Source organism: Corapipo altera, unplaced genomic scaffold, assembly GCF_003945725.1.
Source record: "Corapipo altera isolate COAL_440 unplaced genomic scaffold, ASM394572v1 66, whole genome shotgun sequence".
NCBI lineage: Eukaryota > Metazoa > Chordata > Aves > Passeriformes > Pipridae > Corapipo > Corapipo altera.
This window is the reverse complement of record NW_020884924.1, coordinates 542,942-566,801: the sequence shown is the minus strand read 5'-3', so window position 1 is coordinate 566,801 and position 23,860 is coordinate 542,942. Positions and strand designations below refer to the sequence as shown.

The window sequence follows — 23,860 nt, the reverse complement described above, 5'->3', positions numbered from 1 at the left end:
TATACAATAGGCCTATTGTGCACAGAAGCTTTTGAATTAGCTCAGCATGAGCTAATCAAGAAACTGAGTAGGGTTCAAGCACTGAACTTGCTCTGCTTCAAGATATCACTTTACTAATTTGTGTAGTGTGTCATTAAAACACAGTAAATATATATATATATATTTAGACTTCACCTGGTACTACACTGCTCCACTATACTGCATGAACTTCTCCACATGGCTTAATGGAAACTCAGGAACATCTGCATCTTACTTTTTTGTTCGTTGTGCATCACTGCTAACTGAACAGGTGAAAAAGCTGTAGCCATGAAATCACAGCATGTCATAGCACTGCATGATGAGAAAGAGTAGCTTTAGTGCTGATAAATCACAGAAACTGTGGGGAAGATGAACAGAACCAGTAGCTGCAGGGAAGTATTTGGAGTGCATGCTTCCTTGTACCTTCAGGAGCAACTTTTTAAGAAGCTTTTAATTGCAGTCAGCATTGGCTACTGGCTAAACTGAGTTGTCTTGCTCATGAGACAGTGCATATATGTAGCACTGGGGCATTGCTATAATGTAAGAGCAGTCTGATAGCACCTGTACAATACAACAGTGAACATAAGGCAGACTCCTGGTGTCCTTCAGTGAGAACTGCATTAGAGCTACTACTTGCTTTACTACCAAAACTGTACAGATTGCACATCCCTCACCACCTCTTCTTTCTCCAGAGACAGTGAATTCCCTCCACAGCTGTGCGCATAGGCACTATCTGCCTGTAATCATAACTCATAAGTTTAGGTGAGTGGGAATTGTAGTTTTGCATTTTGAGGAGGAAGAGGAGGCGATAGTAAGTCCTTCAGTACAGGCAGAAAATGGTGAGCTGTGTGCAGACACAACCACAAAGAGCACAGCACTCAAAGAAGAATGTCAGGAGGAGCGCAGAAGAGGAGATCTTCAGTCTCTATAGACTGCAGATAGAGCTGTTGGGTTTATATTTTCCTAGAGCAGGGAAAGGCACCTTTGGAAACATGTGAGGTGCTTGAAAGCAGCAAAAAAACCCCTGACACTGGTCAGCCCTTCCCCTTCTCCAGATACAGAGCACACATGTATTTTGCTCACTTCCAATCAAATCTTGAAATACTCACTTCAGATTTAATCTTTGTAAATCAGAACAAACTGACGGGATAGTTCTTTTCCCACCCTTGTCATACTTGTCATCAGAATTCATTATATATTTCACATCTTTTTTTCTTTTTTTTTCTTTCAGTTCTTTAATTCTCTCTCTCTTTCTATCTATCTGTCTATCATCTATCTATCTATCTATCTATCTATCTATCTAATATACAATTTCAGATACAGATGCATCTATATAGCAGCATTTCTTAACTTCTGCCCTGAATGTGGAAATCAGTAACATTTAAAAATGTTTGTTTCTAACACAGAGCTAATTTTATGCTCTCCTAGTCATACTAAATAAATGCATTTGTGGTACTTCCAGAGTTGCAAGGTAAGGTGATTTGTCATTATGTGTTATCTGATTTGTGGATTTGTAGAATGCCTTTGCTGTGCACAGATGTGTATATGCTGATAGTGCTTTACTAGGCAATTTTAAGAGCAGCTTGTAACTGCAACATAGGAAAAGGCAAATGACAACAAGTTTGGGGAGTCAAATACATCTATTCTGTCACTGGTACTTAGAATATCAATTAGAAATACTCCTCCGATTATTGAATAGTTCACTGTTAATAAGACTGCCTTAATATTAGCATGAATTCTCTTTACTGTGGAAAAAAACTGCAGCTCAGAAAAGACTGAACATCTAGTCTAGTGAAATTATGAAGTTCTTCATAAGGATTTAAAATAAATATGCTAGCTGTTCAGTTAATGCAAGTCAAGGTAACTCAATTGATTTTAATGGAGATACTTCAATTTACGCTAGTCAGTCATCTGGCCAATTATGTCCTTTTGTGACAAGGACAGAAAATGGCAGAATTTCAATCTATCCTGGTTGTGACAGATGACGGGAAACACTGGGCAAAAAAATAACAGGCATTGAAATATTGTTTTTCATACACGTGAACATGCTCTTTTCCAGAAAGCATATTCTTTCCTGTTAGAAAATTTCCAACTTAACAATTATAGGCAGAAACCACTAGGTGCCAGTGTTACCCAGACATCAGGAAAAGGCTTTGTCAGAAACATTAAAAACAACAAGAAAGCCAATTCAGCTAAATAAACTCTTTAAATGAAAATAAATTTTCTGCATCTTTTCGAGTAAATAAGACTGCATTAAGGGTTTTGAGATGATTACTTTTCTAAAACTAAAGGCACTAAATTGATACACATTGACAGAAACCCACATCAAAACAACCTGATTGCAGGGTACATTTCCATCAAAAACTCAGATAAGTACACAAAAGCTGTCATGTCATCTTCAAGACCTCATGATTACACCTACAGTATCATAAGGCAGAGCCAAAGTCTGCATTTTGCTAAGTACATACAGCTCAAACATATGGTGTGAATAGCAGTTCACTGTTAAGATGTTTTACAGGAAAAACTTTGTTCAGATCAAGTTAGAATTCACATTCCAAGCCATACTTTAAGTTTGGTTTGACCCATTGTTATATATCAGAGTTTTCATTTGAGCTCATCTCCATTACTGCCATGGTCTTCTGAAAGCTTTTCTTGCTAAAAAAATAGAAGTGTTCTATTTAAGGATCTGGATCAGCTAGAGACAGCTGATTGCCTGTGCATAGGACTTGTAAATGCAAATCTCTGACTAACCTGCATTCAGCTCATTTGCAAGAGATGAATCTCACTCATTTAACTTCAGACATCTACAGTGTAACTGTTTACATCCATGCCAGTCATCCTGATTTTTTTGGTATACAGAAGCAGTCATTTCCTGGCTATGATTCACCTGGAGTATTTCAGAAACCACCTTATAGTGAGATGAACTGCAAAACAAACTTAGATGATTGTTTAGCTCAGGAGAGGAATTTTACACTAAAAGTATCTTCATTTTTGTCATACTAATACAACAAAAGTAATTTTGCAATGTTTAATTCTTAGTCAAATCTCATGTTTTGCTTTTGTTCTTTCTGCAGCCATTAGACTTTGAAACGAAAAAGGCATACACCTTTAAAGTTGAGGCCTCCAATCTCCATCTTGACCATCGATTTCACTCAGTGGGTCCATTCAAAGATACTGCTACTGTGAAGATAAATGTGTTGGACATGGATGAACCTCCAGTGTTCAGCAAACCTGTCTACACGATGGAGGTCTATGAGGACACACCTGTGGGGACCATCATAGGTGCAGTGACAGCACAAGACCTTGATGCTGGCAGCAGCTCAGTTAGGTAAGAAAGCTTTTCCTCCTTCAATAACTTTCCGACAACCCAAAGTGCTACTGGCAGTGAAATATGGTGGCAAAGAGCTTAGTAAGAAGATTGAAATATACCAAGTCTGTCACTGTAGCAGATAACTGATGCTTTGAAAAATATTGGAAAGAGATGCTCATTTGGGTGAATTATCTGGAAATATACATTAAGTACTGACAGCTTCTTATCATACTGATCATCGAAGTTACCATACACTGACATGACTTCAGAGATAGTGTGTTCAGACTAAGAAAGGAAAAACAGAGTGTCTACATGTCACGACCCACCTGTAGGAGTGTGATGTTCATTATAAGTTGTCATCAACCTCACAGTGGGCACATGTTGGAAAACTCATGTTTTTTTGTATTGTCAACTTAATTCTGGCAACCAGTCCACTGTTTTAGGCTCAAAGGATGTTGGCTAATAAGCACTTAAATTCTTACAATACACTTCCAAAAGAGTGGGGGCTAACAAGACCTTTATTTTGTGCAGTACACTTCAGTAAGTTTTCAATTCCCACAACAAAAGGTTTCTGCCTCAAAAGGTGCAGGCTCACAAGCCACAACACACCTCCACAATCTCCTTACTCCCACAACAAAGTTGAGAATGGAGTATGGAGTAGAATATTATAGCCATGCTTTGCCCTGGCAAAGCAAGGGAAGAAAACAAGACAGAAAAGGGAGAGAGAACAAAGAATATTACTAGTCATTATATCCCACATTGGTTGTGTATGTTTATCCAGAGCCCAGGTAAAAAAATGAGAGGGAAAGAGACAAAGAGGAAAAAGAGAGCAAGGGGACCCAATCCATGTCCTTTTAGGGTTAACCTGATGCATGCCTCTCAGGTAAAGTAGATTTTTCAGCTGTTTTGTTTGTGCGTGTGCAGGCAGCCCTTCTCCAGGAAGTGAGTTGAGGCAGGACTAAGCACAAGTCTCAAAGTGGAGCAGGAAGATGGTTCAGCACAGAGTTGCCCCACCTCTGCAGGACCCTTTCTTCCTATCACACCTTTCCTGTAGCAATGCTCAAAGTGTTTGATACAAAACACACTCAGGTCTGGGTCTTCCACAAAAGTGTCTCTGAAGTACAGTAGTGGAAAAGGAGGCCGTATGTGCTATACGTATGTGCTAAAAGGAGACCTCAGTGGGTGACAGTAAGCACTGCCCCTTTCACAAGAACCACTTACCCTCTACATCTGGCAAAGAACAAATACTCTGATAAATAATTGTCATATATGTCTTGGCTGACACTGTGGGGATGTAATTGCTTACCAACATGGCTGTGTTCAGCATAAGTAAACCCTGCCTGGAAAACCTCTCATTTACTGGTATAGCTTATTTTTGTGAAATAAAAGGGTGAGGGGAGCTGTTATACAAATGTAATATATTGATTTTGCTGACCTATTTACAGACACATTAGAAAGATTGAAGTGAACCAGAGTCAGGTACCAATAAGGAAGCTCCTGTGTAAGATGTAGGCAGTCATTACACATACTTCCAGTACCAATTCATACTGGACCTACCTGACTTCAGGAAACATTTTTATCCCCAGATAGTCATGAGGTATATTGCAGACATAATGCATGCCATCAATCTTAAAATATCAATATTTATCAAATGCGACTATGATAGAACAGAAAAATGCCACTAGTGTCTACCAGGTGCCTACATATTCATGTATATTTAATTACAAATTGAATTTGTACTTTTTTAATCCATGTTTATTAATTATGTGTATTTTGGCTCACCACTTATGTTCTCAAAATATAAAATAAACATACTAGTTGTAATCATATGCAAAAATTTAACGTATAACACTGACTGTTTAACTCCTGCTTTGTCAATTCATTGTCAAATTTTGCTTAAAACTATTATTAATTTTGTTTGTTTCACTTTCTTTTTATAATAACATCTTCTATTTTTTTAATATAGAAACTTATTTGTCCATGAATCTGTGACATATTGCTTCCCTGAAAAAGTATCAAAACCTTCACTAACAAAAACTGAAGCGGGAACCTTTTTCCCTGGTGGTAGCCTATGAAAATAGCCCCAGTGAAGTCAATATTCTGTTGAAAATCATACTATCTTGCAACAAGATAGCAAGCCTTTAATCATACAGTTGAGCAGTTTTTCATATGACAGCAGAATCATTTGGATGTATAACCACTCCTCAGTGAGAAGTGTTTTTATTTCACAAACCCTCCTAGGAGTCTCAAGTGCTTTTTACTGATTCTACATATGCAACTACGCAAGAAAAATAATAGTCTCGTGATGATTTATCCATATACTATGCTCCCTGGAATATTAAGGGATTCATTTTAATCCCAAAATCCCTACTTCAGTGTGCAAATGTTCATCTACAGTTAAAAGATCAGGAATATTATATAATACCCCCACATTTTTGTCTCACTGCTCTACTTACTGACCCCTTACACTGAGAAACTACAGAAGTGCTCCCAGGGTCACCTTTATGAACCAATTAGGCTGGTTCATGCCCACAGAAAAACATGAACTACATCCCAGTATCACCAATTTCTCAGACAAACGGGTTCCTACCCAGAAGTAAGGCACATATTGAATTTAGTGTACTTTGTGGGGAGAGACGTTGCTTTAAGGAGAGAGATGTGTTCCAGTAAGCCAGCTGACATGCTGAGAAGATTAAATTGGAAACCTCTACATGCAGCTCTCTTCTGACCTTGTAAGACCCCTTACTTCTATGAATTTTCATGTTTCAATCCTGAAAAGTCTTCCTTGGCTCTCATTTTTGATTCATATATTCATAACCATATGATCATAATAATTCACATGATCATAATGATTCGTAATAATATATGTGATTCTCTGTATGCACCTTGATCTCCAGCTCTTTGAAATTAATGATAAGATTCTTATTAACTTACTGGAACTCTGACAATGCTCTATGTTCTGGGAAAACCTACTTGTATCTAAACATGGACTAGTCCAAGCAGAACAAGAAATTATATGCAATTGTTAGTTACTGATATATTAGTATTCAGTGTTCTATAAGTTTTATATCCTCTAAATGAAAAAAAAAAAAAAGAAAAAAGTACCTGACCATAGGTTAGAAGAATGCAAATTAATTTGAAAGAGTTGCATGTGATTACAAGTTCTTAATGTACCTTAACCAATTATGCTTTGTCAGCTGTTTAAAATATAGATCATCTCATAGATGTAAAGAATAGTTCCATCGGTTTCATTCCATATCAAAGGAGTCCAAGCAACTTCTGAGTAAATATTCTCTCTAAACAAATGTGGAAAAGCAGGTCACGTTCTTTGAAGCCACAGTCCATACAAATTACTGCGTGGCACAGTTTCTCATTTTCTCTGAAATGCTTTCCTAGAGCAGTTTGGCTATTTAGGCGTCCATAAAAAAAAAAAAAAAAATAAATAAATATCAAGAGTCTGCCAAACAATAAAAACTGTGATAAAATTTGTACTGTATGCAACAGAATGCAAAATTCCAGAGAATGAGAGAGTTTAGAACAGTTCACATGAAAGGAAATGATGCTAATTCCAGCAACTAAATCCATGTTATCAGAAATAAACTTTAGGTCTGTTATGCTAGGTGCATCAGGAAGGGGGAGGTAACAGCTAAGAATGAAGACTAGATTCAGCTGTTAGAAAAAGACAAATGTTGTGCTGAAAGACATTGAAAATGGCAAGGGTTATATTATTTTTCTCTTTTCTCCTGTTACTAGTATCAAATTTTTGGACAAGTCAGGAATTTTAAAAGGCTTGTTTTGTAAGGTGATTTTTGCTAGAGATGTTGAAGTGAAAGGGCACAAAGCACACATTCAGTAATGAACAGGAAATTAAACACAAGGAGAAAAGGGGCCACAGGTATTCAACACCTGCAAGGGTGACTGGCTTTGAAGCTTTTTTGGAACATTACCCCAATGCACCTAATTTTCAAACTGTGTTAAATCTGGAGTTTATATGTCTCAGGAGATCTATTCCCATTTAATCCATAGTGCTTCAAGAAATGTTCGGCATACAAGTTAAGGTGAAGCTCTATGTACTTTGTGGCCATTAAAATCCCAAAACACTTTCTCATGTTCTTCTCAGACTTCTCTAGTTAAAACAGTCCAAAGATGTCTATGAGGAAAAAAAACACAGCTGTCTTGTAGTATGCTATAATGTATGTAATTTGTAAATATGCAAGTTTTTAGCAAAGATCCTTGTACTTCTAGTAGAAGGGGTTTTAAGACTTCCTAAAAATCACTGTTATATGTGTCCATACAGTATGAATGCTATAGACAGAGTTGTCAAAATAACAAGAAATTGCAAATGGAGGCCAACACTGAGTTACTCGCAGTCCTTCCTAGAATAGTGAGCTCTGCCTAATAGTGTGTGAGAAGTTCAACTTTGCTCTGAAACCTCTGAAGCTGTCAGATTTCTATGGAAATGATCTTCGGGCACAAAGTATGAAAGAATTATTGTTCCTGATGTGAATCCCAGATATGACTCCAGTTACAATGAGTTCCATATTCTGTGCCACAACACTACCTTTCAGATCTCTGCTTGACTCGGGAGTTTTGCCTTATGAACCGAAAGAACCACTCAAAGCAGGAAAGCTGTGGGGACTATGCATTTTCTTGACCAAGTCCAGAGTCATGAAACAGTGATATAAAAGTAAAAGGCCATATTCACTAGTCAATCCTTCCCTCAGTATCTTGGGGATAAGACTCTATTCCCAGCATGTACATCCAAAGGAAAAGCCTTATTTATTTTCTAAACTAGTTCACAACCTTATCTTAATGTACAAGCACAAAAAAGATGAATTACAGTTAAATATGTAAGAGTTTGAACTTTCAATCCCATATTTATTCTGACATTTTTTGTGCATATACTTTTTCAATTTGCTTTTTCTTCAAAAAAGAAAAATTCTATCCTGTGGCATCAAAATCTATTTTATAGTTGTATACATACATAGAAAGTCTGGGACATCTGGTTCCAGCATCTCTTCATTTAATAACAGATTAAGTGATAGATATTTTTCTGTCTATAGTATCATACCGAAGGAGAACAAGGTGCTTTGCCAGTTGGTTTCATGCAGATAAAAGATGGTGGAACTCAGGAATTTTGGTTCTTTTTTAGCTGCTCTGATGACTTTTACACACTTCTTGTTCTGTTACATGCTCTCAGTTTCTGTTGCAATATTAGCTATACTCCATCCCTTGCCTTTTATGAAGTGCCTGTAACCTCCACTGCTTTTAAGACCTCTTTTCCAAATTCTGATTTATCCAGGTTGTCCAGTTCAAATTCCTGCACCAGTACCTCTCAGTTTCAGCTGCAGATGCCTTGCTGTACTTTTCAGTCCTTCTACCAGCCCACCATTTTCTTGTATCTCCTATGCTCTGTCAAACAGCAGTCTCCTATTCCATAGGCTTTCTTTCTCTCACAACCGGTTTCTGTATTTTTCCTCCTGAAGCATCTCCCATTATATTCATTGGTGTTCTGCTCTACTCTCTTCCTTTCTTCTGTGGAGGAAAGACATATCTTGTGATCTCAGTGGCTTGCTGTATTTTTTTCTCTTTGTCCCAATTACTTTATCTTTTTTCTAGAACTGTAGAAACTAGGTTTGTATCCAAAACTTTCTCTGAATCTGAAGGTGTATATTTGGCAGACACATCTGCTTTTTCCTCACCATCTTCTCTACTTTCAGTTCTCATTTGGCTAAACACTAAGCTACCGTACACACAACAGCATCCTTATCTACCCACCTTACAGCAAAGTTGAAATTTATATAAGGCAGTGAACTCCTACTTCCTCTTCCTGTTCTCCTCACTTTCTGGTTCTTCCTCTGTTCTCTGTTTTCTCGCTCTTAGACTTTGTCTTCATGACCTCAGGCAGTTGCACCCTCCACTCCACTGTCCTCTTCTTGTAAGTTCTTCCCCATATTATCCCATGAACTGCTCTACCATTCTCTGCGTTTGAGTGAGCTGTCTTTCCTTCTCAGCAACTGGGTGTTTTTAAGGGACTGAACAGAAAGGTCACTTCTCTTTAAACACAAGGAAGAAAAAGCTTTCTCTTCTGTATATAAATTGTCCTTTAGAAGGAGCTTTTTTCTAACAGAGTCACAGCACAGTCAGTCTCTGCTTTATCTTTACCATGAAACAAGATAAGAATAACAAATTATTATGGTAATCCTCTTCACGGTAATTTAAATTAATACATCTTATTTCACATTTACAATGGGTTAGATGCATGCAAGCAGGTGACTACCACAACTCAGCTGGCAAGTAGCTCAATTGTATCAATTCAAGATCTTTGGTACCTCAATTCCAGTGATCAGCTTGGAGCTACTAAAAGGAACCACTACAAAACGAGTGTAGATTTGTTTTAGCCTTAGTCTTAAATGTATATACTTAAGGCTGAAGAGATCATACATGATTCTTCACTGGGGAAGGTAAATGTACTGTCACATTAGCCCTCTGTGATGCTGCAGCAGGTTCACTTTAACCAGTCAGAGACTTGAGTCAAAAACTCTTCTAAGTAATTTTGGGACACATGCAGACTGATCTTTTGATCTGTATGGGTTTTCTCAGGACTGACAGGAACATGGAGGAACTTTCTAACTTTCTGGAACAAGTTAGAAAGACTGCACTAGAGAAAAATCAGACCTTTCCCCCAAAAAATTGGAAGGATTCATTTGACATGCATAAATTTTCCTAGATAATACCTGAACTTGAAGCATGAAATATTATTTCCTAAGTCCAGCAAGTCAAAAACAACTAAAAACAAAGATTAAAATTGTGAGAACCCAGTAACCTTTATTTACAGTCAGTTATTCATCAACTTACTGCAGCTTGTGAAAAACAGCAAGTGATCTTCAGTTGGCATATGCAGTCATATTATGCTATAAAACATCAGTCAGGAGACTGAACTAAAATAGACGTGTAGACCCCAGAAGTTTATGCACTGCAGCTTTCTGTGAGTAGCCTGTTTGGGAGGGAAATGGATACTGAAAATCAAGTGTGCATTGAGATCCAAGGCAAAGAATAACTTGGCAGGGGAACCTTTCAAATCAATTGAGAACAACTAGGTAGCTAAAGTGAGCGGAAAGGAACAATATGGCCATAATAGTTCTGGGTTTACTTCACAGCACTTTTACCACTAGTGATGTGATTTTACAAAGCCAGTTCTCATCCCAAAGGCACACACTGTAATTTTACTTTACCTCAAATAATAGTCTTCCTGATTTTTGATCAAGAAGTCTTATTCGAAATTTCACCAGCAATGGATTTCTCAAGTATTCTAGAAAGCAAATGTGAGATTAAAACAGAGCTTTAATGGCTGCAACCATATCACCTCAATCAGTGAACCTCCCAGGGCTTGACACTAAGAGAATTATGAGGGGTCAGAACTAAAAACAATGTCTAAGAAAAACTTATGTGCTGCATGTTAGTTGGTTATTCTGCACATTGGTACACAAAGTTGATCCTGAAGCCATTATATTTAAATAATGGTTGCATATAGAATTTCTTATATATTTGGGTTTTTTTTCTTTGCTGTCAAGCTTGTAAATGAAGTTTAAATGACAGGGGTTTTGAGAGTTATACAGTTTTTGGGATCTATGTGTTTGGACATTTCAGTCACATTCTGACTTCAGATACAAACAGATCTTAGATATTTCTGCTTTTATTGTGTCCAGTTCTGGCCTTCTCAGTACAAGAAAGACAGGGGCATACTTTGAGGAGCCCAGAAAAAGGCCAAGAAGATGATGAAGGGGCTGGAGTATTTCTTCTTTGAGGAAAGGCTGAGAGAGCTCGAACTGTTCAGCCCATAGAAGAGAAAGCTCAGGAGGGTCTTAACAGTGCATATAAACATACTTAATAGCACACATAAGAGTACTTCAAGGAAGGGTACCAAGCAGATGGAGACAGCCTCCTCTCAGTGTGCCCAGGGACAGAACAATAGGCAGTGGGCACAAACTAAAACTGGAGTTTTCCTCTGAACATCAGGAACAGGAAACATTTTTTTTGCTGAGAGGGTGACCAAGCACTGGCAAGGCATCCCAGGGAAGCGGTAGAGTCTGTCTCTGGAGATATTAAAAAAATATTTGGATATGGTCTGGGACAACTTGCTCTAGGTGTCTCTCCTTGATCAGGGGGTTTGAATCAGATAACTTCCAGAGTTTTCTGTCAGCCTCCACCCTTTTGTGATTCTGCATCATTCCTCTTTAGTAAACTGGAACAGAGTGTGTGGCAAATAATGGCAGAGGATCATCTGTGATGGCTAAAAAGACTGCTATCAGCATTCACTTATATATTAAGTCTACAGAGTTATAGTAACAGATTATGTTAGGAAATAAATCTGAAAATATTGCAAAGGAAACAAAGTACAGAAATCCCACCTCAGATAGGAAGAGAGAGGAGCCAGTTTTAGAGGCAAATGATGGGACGTGATGTGGCTCAGGTAAGACCATCAGCAGGCAGATAAGAACAAGGAGGTGCCTATTCTGCAAATTTTTCTGCTGCTGTAATGGTCTAATAAAGCCATCACGATCCCAGATATAGAGGCAAAAACTAGAATGATTTATTGAACACACAAGTGCTATTTAAGTCTTGGAGGCTTATATGCTAATGAGGAGGAAGGGTTATTCCAAAGAGGGGTTCCCACAATCTATTAGCATTTCCAGTAACAGAGGTGACATAAGGGGAAAAATGGATTTACCTTTCTCTGGGATAAAGTGTTTGCATTTTGGGGAAAAAGGTTTGATATTTCCAGTAAGCAGGGTTACATTGGGGAAGGGTGATCAGCTTTACCAGAAAGAAGGATTTACACAGGGAGGGAGAAAACAATGGGATATCTGATAGCATCATGCAAAGTCTCTCTACATCCTGCTGGGGGAGATCAGGACAATGGATCTTGTCTGGTCTTTTAGATAATGGTTTTTTCACCAGCCTATGTGGCCCAAGGTTTTCTGTTTAATCCTAGCAGTTCCTTTTCTGTTGGTATTAGAATTTCTGACTGCAACATGCTGCCCTCATGAAATCCATAAAACCTTTGAAAAGGTGACTTCATACTTACACTAATCTCTGCAGATTCTGCGTTCCTTGGTACATGCAGAGGATTGGGGAGGAGAAACAAAAGAGGAAAATGCAGCAGCTCCTGCAGCATCAGAAATGTCCTAAATAATCTCTTATTTTATAAGTGCTTCATCAAAACAGATTCAAAGCAGCACAATGAAGCCTCCAATTCCTGACTTCAGTGTTTCCTCTTGCAGATGCAGCTGATAATCCAAGTGAGTCCTAGCTGATGATCTAAGCAAGCAGTAAATCTTTTACTGTGTACCACAGTTTTCTCTAGAGTCAGCATGATTACTTTATTTGTTTTTTCCTTTGATTGTCTCAGCATCAGCATTTTACTTCAGCTTTTTTAATGGGTAAAAATATAAAATATTTGTTCAGATTTTGATATCCAGAAGACGTAGAACAGAGCTAATATTTGCATGATGCAAAAGAAAACAATCAAATATTATTCCTATTGAATATATGCCAGTAGGCCAGCTCTCCTCCATAGTATCTATGCTACTTATTGCCTTTGCACTTTATCAGGCAAAGAATTCCAGGCCAGGTGTAGGAGCAGAGGCCCAGAAAGCATCTCTGTCTTATTCTGTGGTGTTTGGGTCAGATGCACCCAAGTGCAAAATAGTTTAAACTTCTACTGAGGCTGACTATCTGGTGGAGTCATTGCATCTGCTTTCCCCCTCTCAGCTTTCTTAAGGGTTGAGATATCCACTCAGAATTATTTGCTCTGTCATCTATACTCTGCCTATTTGTAGAGATACTGATAGTCATCCAGACATCCATCTCAGCATGCCCTTTCCCCTAAATCAGCAAAGCAGGAGCCCTGCTCTCCTCTTTACAAAATGTGAGATGTGTTCTCCATTGACTGGGTGCCTTGGTGAGTGCAGGTTCTTCATGCTATGGGCAGGATGAAGATCGAAAGAACAGACAGTGGGCAGCACTGCAGAGGGCAAATGTATACCTTTCAAGATTAGGGTGAAATGGTGTTCGGGGTCTACGATTTGTGGTGCTAATAGAGAAAGTACTTTACTGTTTCTCACCATAGCGGTATTGACTGCTAAGCCTGGGATGAGGGGGTTAACTCCAATGCGCCTTCTGCTGCTACTCACAGTCCAAATAACTGAGACTTAATTAAACTACAGGACAAAGCTTTCCCTCTGCCTGTCTTGCAATTCTGCCTGCTCAATGAGGCAGGAAAAATGATGCTGAGACTGAATAAAAACAATGCGTTTTCCAAATGACAAAAGCTTTTGATAAGATACTCAACTGGTAATGAGAAATGCAGAGCAGACAATGGAGCTGACTGGAGGGTTTGATAAGGAAATGAACAAAACCTTTAAAAGCAGAGGGAGGAGAAATCACAGGAACTTGTAGACAGGCACAACTGGCAGTTTGGAAGGAATGATAACTGAGCTACAGCACATTGTAATTCCTGTATTACCTAGAGTGTTTTACTAAAATTCTTATGTAAGATTTATAAGACTTATGAAAAGTTTAACACTTTCCCTCACTTGACTCTGACCCATCATTAGTCTGGCTGTCTGCAGCCAATGCTTCCCTGTAAATTAATTTGGTATAATGGTTGATTTTCTCCAAAGGAGCAAAGTATAATTTATTTGCACTGATACTACTCATTCCAGATCAGGTAAGCTACTGACTGCTGAAATCACTAACCCTTCAACATCCTGATTAAAAGCACAGAAGTATGAAGCCATGTACAGAGCACTGTGAACCCAGTCAAGTACTATGCAGAAGACTCAAACTGTTATTTTTTCATGTGGGAGACCAAATGTTGTATGAAAGGCATGAAAATTATACAGATGGAACACTGACAAGAAGTGTTCGTACTTTCTCCCAAAGTGTAACAATTCCTCAGTCCTTCTCTTAAGCATCACTACCTGATGTCCAGTATAGACAAGACTTGTTGTGGGAAGGCTGGGGTGCAGCACACAGGATATCAGTCTGAGAAATTATACTGCTGAACTCCTTTGGAAAAGGGGACAGAGACAACATCTTGTTTTGGCTTCTGTCAAAAGAATCCCCAAATTCTCTACTTTTTAAGCCAAAATATTTAATTAATACAAAACTCTCCTATCTAAAAGACTAGATACATTACATCAATGAGATCTTCAAAAACCACTCATCCTGGACATTTGCAACAACTTTACATCAGTGCTAAGCACCTTTGAAAATACCTACAAAATCATAAAGAAATATGGGGATTTGATTGAAATGCTGAAACAAACATAATTGTAAAACTGACAGAAACACTTTAATATGTTAGTAAATTGAGGTCTGTATTTATTTTTAGGTGTGGAAAGTGTGATGTCATATAAAGACAATTCTGCCACTTATCCGCACCACATCCATCACCACGCAGGCGCCTCTAGTTTTTGATATCTTGGAAAAAAGCAATGCCACTAAGACCTTTCTACCTATGCTCACCTTGTTGGGTTTGTGTTATTATATGACAGTAAAGCAACTACACTGGTTGCTCATTTTTGGTTACATCTGAATATGCAATATTGAGACATTAATTTCTTAGCATCACACTTGAAACAGTTTTCGATACCAGTTTGGCAAGTGCAACTGACCAGTGACTCAATGTGTGAAACAGCATAGGTTAGAAAGCAGCCGAAACCAAACTACTTTACAAACTGTCTCTTTCCATTTGAAAAAGAAATCACGTTTAGGAGAACTACAAGACTAGAACTGATTGGAAAGAGGAAGGGAAGTCAGGATAGGGGATAATCACTCAACCTGGAACAGTAGCAGAGGTCCTTCTATGACTGTGTCTATCTGAGTCCATTAGGAGAAATGTCATATAAAAGTTTAATGGCAATAGTTAGATAACAGTGAATGGAGGTGCTGGTTCCTTTTCACACTTCAGCTAGAGCTGATTTTTTTTCTGTTGAGCTTTTTTGTTTGTTTGCTTGTTTATGGTTTTTTCCCTCCATTTCTACTATCCCCCTTGGAAAAAAAAAAAGTATTTGATATTATTATGTATTAGCATGGGTAGGCTTATTCTGAGATCCAGCTGGTATCCATGGGATTACCAAAAGGATACAATCTGACAACAAACCAGTGAAAGTTTCCTTCTGTTTGACCTCTAACACCTCAGCAGCGTTCTGAAGATATTCAGCAAAGGTACAGAAAGTTTCTGCTCCCGTTAAGAGAGATGGCTTAATAAATTATTTAAAACATATAAATGAACAAACAAAAAAAAGGCAACCTAGCAGAACAGCATCTACCACTTAGGAAGATTACCATGTCCTTTACATTTTTTGGTTAACAACAGGAAAATTTTACAACAAAACTTCAGATGTTATTTTGCTATTGTCAGGATTAGATTTTTCTAATAACTCTTAGTATGAATATATTAGATGATGTTTTTATGTGATAATTGGCAAAATTTGATTGCATTTACTTCCTCCAAGCAGAATATCCCAGTATCAAACCCAGGCTATTAAAACTTGGAGTTCTGCACAAGAGATGTCCTATTTATTTTCATTATATTAAGAATTTGTTTTTAGAATATTTTTATATTAACAGAATTTATTCAATAACAAGTACTTTTTTTTTTAAACCTATAATATTTCATATATTGTGTGAATAATACTGTGTATGCACATTAGTTGCTGGGTTGTACAGTGTAAGGGATACTTCCAAAATACTGTGGTTCTACTAGCACAGGACAATGTGAATGATATGCAAAGGCAGTCTGCTCCTCTTACGCAAGTAGTACATTACACATTATTTCATACTATCATTCTGCACAAAGGAAAAAAAGGTTGCTTAACATTCCTGCTCTTGTAAAACTGCATGAGACAAGTAATTTTCAAGCAATAGAAAACCACAAGAATCAGAGTCAAGGGTAATCTTTATATCAAAAGAAGGTATGAAAAAGAAACTAAAGTAACTTAATACTGATTCAAGTGCTGCAGCCCTGAGAAAGACTTTGGAAATTTAACTACCCTATTTAGCCCTAAAAGCAAGTAACTCAGATGACTATATCTTTTAGCACAGGAAAGTAAAATGTTTTGTTACATTTAATTATAGTTGTTTGAACTGAATGGATTCTTTAAGCACGCATGGTCTACAGGGAACTCATTTAAAGAATTCTTCATTGCACCTTTAGCAAAATCATGGCAATAACTCCTTATTCTTAACTGCAATGGAAGATACAGTAATCAATAGAAGAGTTTAACACTTACATTTGAGAAGAGCAATAAAGACCTGACTTAGTGTTTCACATATTTATGCGTGTAAATATGATAGGTTTTAAACAATGGTAACTCCATGAACGGATTTACAATTGCAGGCAGGAAATTTCGCTGGCAGAATGGGATTTTGGAGGATACGTTGTTCAACACGTCATATTCTCCAACTTTTTAATCTCTTTCAGGCTTGACTTGAAGTCTGAATTTTTTGTTTCTCATTGTAGGAGTGATTTTTCTGTTTTCCTACTTGTTAATAACTGCAATCTTATAAAAAATGAAAAACCTGTTGTTATCATATTTTAAAATATTTGGAACTGCACTTTCTGATTGGCATGATAATACTGTTTTATATTTAGCAGAGTTTAGCATTACAGGGACTAATAGGATTATTTAGTGCATCTTTCTAGAAATTTCCTTTATTCCACAGTTTCTCTTACATTACGCAGTTTGGCTTTCTAATATCACATGACAGAATTCATGTCATTCCTCTTTTGTGCAGCATAGTATACATCACTGACAGAAAGATAGTGTTGCATAACATAAATTTTCCCTTCTGAGTTTTGCCCTTCCACTTCTCCGTGCTGTATGAATTCTACCTTTCCTTTTTTGGTGTTTAAGCTCTTCAGTTATCTGTAGGCCATTATTATGTCTCCCCCTTTTCATCTCTTATCCAAGCTAAACATATGTTAGTTCTTTTGATCTTTCCTTATAACTCAGAATTCCTAGGCCAAAGAAAGTTTTCTTGCTTTTCTGTAAATTTCCTCCAATTTTTTTATATTTATCTAGTGTCATGATGCCAAGGACAAAATTATTTCATAGATGTGTCATATTCACAACATCCAGTTGTTATGAAGAGATCTAATAATTTCAAGCCATGGCATGTGATTATTCTACTAATGAAAATTTCTTTTTGCCTTCAGGTAGTCAAATCACACCTAAAATCTGACTTGTATTCTTCCAGTCCCTCAGCCCTTTTACCATTCCTGTGTTAATGTTTCTTTCATCTTTCATTTAAATATATATATATATATATATATTGGATTTACAAAAAATCATAACTGATCACAATACCCAACTGAACCCTGTAAGCTGTCATTTATGTTTCTAATTGTTTTAGGTCTCTGCTTATTATTTCTGATATGATAGGCGGTATTTAACTATCCCAAGCTAGTATGGACTCCGATTTTTTTTTACCTGAAGTTCAATATTTAAATAAACCTTAAAGTGAATACAGTTTAAACAAATAAATGTTACATACACAAATAGTGATCTGTCACATTACAGAAATTTGTTATTTCATCTCTTACCTTTCTTTGCAATATTTTTCTTAAAAAAGACAATGTTTTAAGTCACTAGGTGCCAGAGTAAGGAATGTGCTTGACATCAGTAATGTGTGAGTTGAGAAAAGTTGAGATATTTTTATAAAGCACCTCTATCAACCAGGTTATTTCTCTCTCTCAAACTAAAAAAAATCAATAGGAATTTTTAAGGAAATGTTTATTGAGCATGAAGGCACAATGACTAGAAGCCATTAACCTTCAAATACCTAATTTTGGCTGTGTTGAGCTTATATTTGCACTCCTTTTAATTTGAGGGTACTTCTAGCAATGAGACCCTAAGTAATTTAATAAGAAGAAGACAAATCACTTAAGTCCATATGTTCTTAGTCAGTCTCAATTATCTTTGAGGCCCCTGGACAATCGATCTGATATTTTACATAATACAAAATGTAGTCTTCACTTAAAGGAGAAAAAATACCAGGATATTTATCCTTTTAACGTCATCTTTTTCTTTGCCTTATGGTTGTTGTTCCTATTTCTTCCCATAATCTTTCTCCCTCAAAGCAGAAAAAGTCTGTATTTCTGTAAATCCTTTAATTTTCTTAATCATTTAAGGTTCATAGTGCAGAGTAGCTAATTTTCAAATATTACATTTCATACATATTGCTCATTTTCTCATTATTAACAGAACTACTTTCAGTAGTTCTCTCAAAACAGTCAATCCGAAACCTCTCAAGTGGGTAAAATTAAACCAATTTCAAACACCAAAATACATCAATAATTCAGCCTGGACCAAGAAATTTGCCTTTACTTCAGTTGACTGAGTTGCTGAAATTGAGACCTGCATCGCAAACCACCGCCTCAAGCGTCTTCAGGGTGACAGAAGCACTTTTTGAGGGCTGCAGGCACCTCCTCCTCCCTCCACTGACCAGTCATAGGGGCTTTCCCTTTCCCCAGTGGCTGGGCAAGGATGAAGTTCTTGGGGAAGATCAGAAGGGACTGGTGACCCAAAAGAAGTGAAATTAAACTCTAAAAGAGCCCAACCATTCAAGAAACTACAGAAAGGAAGGATTTTTTTCCAATTTCATTCAGTTACCCGGAAAGATATTAAGTAAATACTTGAAAATAGAAAAAATTATGCATGGAAAATCATAGTTGAGAACTTACTTTCTCTTCGAAATTACACTTCTTTTTATCTCACTGCATCAAGAATTTTCTCAAATCTTCAATTCTTCATTCACTGCTTGGGTTTGACATGCTTTAGTTGAAGTAATGAGATGCTTTCTAAACTTGGACTGACAGTCAAATCATTCAGAGTTTGCACAGAAAATTTGTGATATTTCTTTTCTTCGATTCACCATCTGGGTCTCCTTAAGATACAATTTCACAATAGCAATTGAAATACAGACAAGAATGTTTATCCTGGTGTAGAACAGATGATGTGGGACAACTCTGCATCAAATATAAAAATTGAAGAAATGTTCCCCTCTATTTTTTTTCCCCTTTTCTTCTTTTAGGAGCCTGGTTGCAACTACTGGTTCCTATTTATGGTACAATAAAACAATAGTGAAAACCAATAATTAAATGTTAAATGTGTTACTGCTCGCTGAATTGTAGGATTACTTTCCATTTTCATGCCAATTCCTATTGAATAATGTGCTTTAATCCTTCAGATGATTTTCTGTATGCATGCTGTTGCAACAGGAGCAAATTTGGTCTCAGTGCCTTTAGCATAACAGCGTCTCTAGGAACATGATCCATGCTTCCTTTCCCTGCTTGCCATATGAAGGGTGTCTTTACTGTTACTGTCAGGAGTAATCTTAGGCAGATCAGGGCTCTTCTCACACTTACCCTACCTGTTGTTGGTGTTTTAGCACTCTTTGAGGTCACTCCTTGCATTTTACTTCTTTGGCATTTTGTCTTGATCCTCCTAACCTAGCTTTAAAGCAATCTTCTCTTTCTCTTACTTGCTTCCCTCCAACTTGCTTCCTCTAACTTCTCTTCCTCTTAGCCTGCTCATTAAATTACATGATCATAATATCATGAAAAAGGTTAAAGAACTGCATATTCCATTTCAGATATTCAGAATTTAGTCAAAGGCTCCATCTATTAATCTTTTAGTTCCAGTATCAAAAAGAAAATTTCTGGAGACAAATATTTTTTTCTCCAGATTCATAAGTACTTCTGTGTCTCACTGGCAGTGATACGGCAGAGTTACACAGGCCTGCTTGTGCTCTTAGTTTTTAGGAGGCATGGGTATATATGGGCAAGGTATTGTGAGTCTGCCTATTTTTTTAGTCTTTGAGACTTTCAGTTTAAAATTATGTCAAAGCAACTTGTCTGAGACATGGATGGATGTAGCTGTCAGCTACATGAACATTTAAGCAAGGATAAATACACTGGGGTGCCTCTGGACTAGGAATGCACAAGAGAGCACTTAGACCTTAATATGACTCAGCTTTCACCATATCAACATCATGCGGCTGAAATTTTTCTGGTACCACTTGATTCCCTGCTAGTTTTACTTTCTCTACATTTACGACATCCTCTTCAGAAGAAGACCTGAGAGTGCTGGGAACAGCTGGTGAAATCCCCATTATGGGCCAATGCCTAGGCACACAAACGCATACTCTGCTTTCTGCTTAAGTATTATAAAAAAAAAGAGAGAAACTAAGATTGTGATATGGTGTACATTGTTATGTGCTATTATATGGTTCCTCTGTTGCACTGTTGCACTGCATCACCGCTGCTGTGTCTATTAAGACAAAACAACAACAGACTTTGACAAAGCTTATAAACTTTTAATGAGGATGCACCCCTACTATTGCCATGAAAATGATGCCTGTGCTAGTCAGGGGAAGTCTCTCCCCCTACTTTTTAAGGCAAAAAAATTACAAGTCAAGTCCTAAGCTTCACAGCCTCCTTAGCATCCTGCTACATCCCATTCCTTCTGAGCATGTTGTCCGTGTTGTCACGCATATTTCTACAGAAGCAGCAGGACAGCTGTCCAGTTCTTTTATTCATGGTACAACAGTCTGAAGCAACTACAGTTATCTGCTCAATGGCTCAGAGTTCCTGTTATCCTCACAAGGATGACCTGCTGTCACTCAACGTATTCAGTAGCACTTCATCAAGCACTGTACCATCTTTTGTGCCGCAGTTAGAGTAAAAACAGTCTTCCTTACTGTCCTCCACTCTTCAAAAGGGTATGAACCCTCTTTCAGGGGACGGCTCTCACCACATGAGGGACACACAGTCTCACCATTTAGCCAAGGTGAATGCCCATAATTCTTGGAGCTCCGAAGAAGTCAGTCTGTGTTTTTGAATGTTCTGGATGAACCTTACAGGCTCAAACCTTATAATTTTTAAACCAAATATTCCCATTCTGTCTCTTCTACTATACCTGTTCAAATGCAGCTATTCTTGAGAAAACTCAGACAATGTTAACAAAGATATATCATTACACACTCTTCCTGCCTTCAATAGCATAATCTGGAATACAGTTCTCTGCTAGGAAGAATATTCAGGGAGACATATAATTCAAAGTTTCTTCCCTATCAGTGTATATGAACTATATTAATGTTTGGTGCTCAGACCTGCCAGGCTGGCTTGTTCAGGGGTTTCTGAAAAATAGTATTGTTGAAAAAATACTACTGTGTCAACAAGTAAGTTCTCCCTAACTTTTCAAGGAGGAAAATGCCTCTTGAGATTAGTGCAGTCATCAATGATCTATCTGGCAGGCACTCTGAGCAGTCAAACAAACCAACCTCAGTTCTTCAGACTGCTAGACCATGACTGGAAGATCTAGACAGCTGTCCTAATACCAGTATTTTCACACTGTTCCTCTTCGTATCACAATCTAACAAGAAATGTCAGGATTTATGTCCCAGATACCTGGATTAATCTCTGGAAAGTGACTGATTTTTCTGGTTGGAGACCTTTTTCCTATTTCTTCTGTTCTTGAAAGCATCTTCTTTCCATGTTGAGGACAGAGCTCAGGCAATACCATTGGCCTTCAAAACATACTAATTGTTGCTGTTCTATTTACAAAAAATCTCACATTGAGCATCAGAGTGTAAAGAATGCTTTTGGGCTACAGAAGGAAACCACATTTCCTTTAGGGTCTTTGCCAAAAGTGACCTCTCCCTGGGATGTCCCAAAAATTCCCATTTGAAGACCAGCCAGATGGGGCCCCATTCACTCTTTTATTGAGCTTTATAGACTTACTGAGGTATCTGGGAGCAATGCTATTTCCAGAAGAGATGTCTGTGAGAGGATTTTCTACTAGGTATGTTTTCATGTGTACTATGCACGGAGAATCAATGAAAGGAGGAAGAAGGGATGCTTGTTTGCAACTTTTCTTGTAAATGTATATGTTTTAGTCAATCCATCCCTAATACTTCCTCCTACATCTTTTCCTTCTGTAGATTCTTAGAATGAGAGAAGCTGAAATAACTGGCTCTTATACCCCTAATTTAAGCATATGTGCAGTACATGGAGAGAGAAGGAAAGGATGTCTTTAAAGATAATGCCAAAGTTAAAATAAATAAATAAATATACTGACAATACTAACAGTGATGACATAATAGTTTCCACAGTGTTAATGCAGGTGAAGGCAGTGACTTTGGAAGAATTGCTAGAGTTCTGTTTTTATCGAACTGTTCAATTATTACAGATCCCATTTCCATGGAAGCCATGAGGAATTCTGCTCTTAGTATCAGCATTAGTAGTGCTAGTCTTGCAGGGCTTATTGTGGACTTCGGTTCTGCTGGTGTTTATCTATAGGAATAGGCATACTTGGCCTGTGCATGAAGTTAATCACCTGTGTGAATGCTTGCAGATAGACTATCAGATTATGATCCTGCAGATATTCATGCTTTAACTCCGCTTCAAACACAACAGTGTTCATACTTAATATGTTTTCTGTAGTTTCAAAGCCTCCTGGTGAAAGAGGTCATCATCTACACTGTGCTTTGAATTCAGACCTGTACTTTCTTCATGGGTTCATACTATGATGTGCAGGTTACTTAGACAAAGTTAATCTTTCTAAGGGGAAATAAAAGCAAAGTTACTTTCTCATGCTTTGAATTCACTTATCTGTGTGTTGCTGCATATTTCATTTTGGAAGAAATTGTAATCTATTAAACATGCAAAGCCTGAAAGAGTAATTTTGCTGTTCCTGAGAGAGTATCTTAGGGTAATGATATTTCTAATAAATGGCTTATATATTTTTCATAATTTTCATGTCAACCAAATCTTGAACAATGAGTTTGAAATTACAAATGGGGGTAGACAATATTATCATATTCAAGAAAATGTGCCTGCTCAACTGTGTAAAAGGATACATGCTGCTTTTAGCAAACCATTTCTGAGGCTTTTCAGTTAAAGCGGTGAACTGGTAATGATCCCTGTCAATTGATGAAATAACCTATTTCATCTACAGATAGGATTTTTTGGTGATTTTGATTAAAAGAATGTCTCCAAACAAGTATGCTACCTTTTCTTTTACTTTTTTACTGTTCAATTCTTTCTGAGCTATTGATATTCTGGACTTCCAATCAGAGATGTTTTCTTTGGGAATATGACATATACCCCTCTCTACCATTTCTTGCTTCTACAGCAGTAAATGAATACAGTGTTTATCATTACATTCTCTATACATTAATTACATAAATTACTCCCATCAGAGAATGAAATGTCAGCTTTTTTTTCTTATTCTCACTGGTTTACAAGCAATGAGGTGTCATAGGAATGGTTATCTAGGTTTTATGATCTAATATACTTGCTGTTGAGTGTCATTTTGTTCTTATAGCCTAATGCTCACAAACAGCTTTCTCAATTTCATCTTGCCTAGTTTTTGAGAAATACCATCAAGGTATGAGGAGACTAACAATGAAAAGGAAATTAGTTGGTGGAAACTGCATCAGAAAAATTATTATTCTGTT

At 37.3% G+C, this 23,860-nt stretch overlaps 1 protein-coding gene across 6 annotated transcripts in view; it reads left to right on the top strand.

Moving 5' to 3' along the window:
- CDH12 (cadherin 12) overlaps window positions 1–23,860 on the top strand; it is a 520,207-nt gene that overhangs the window by 477,864 nt on the left and 18,483 nt on the right. For all 6 annotated transcript variants that reach the window (XM_027657479.1, XM_027657475.1, XM_027657476.1 and 3 more), the window contains one exon: window positions 3,093–3,346. In XM_027657479.1, the coding sequence (XP_027513280.1) occupies window positions 3,093–3,346 (254 nt within the window). The remainder of the gene's footprint in view (window positions 1–3,092; window positions 3,347–23,860) is intronic.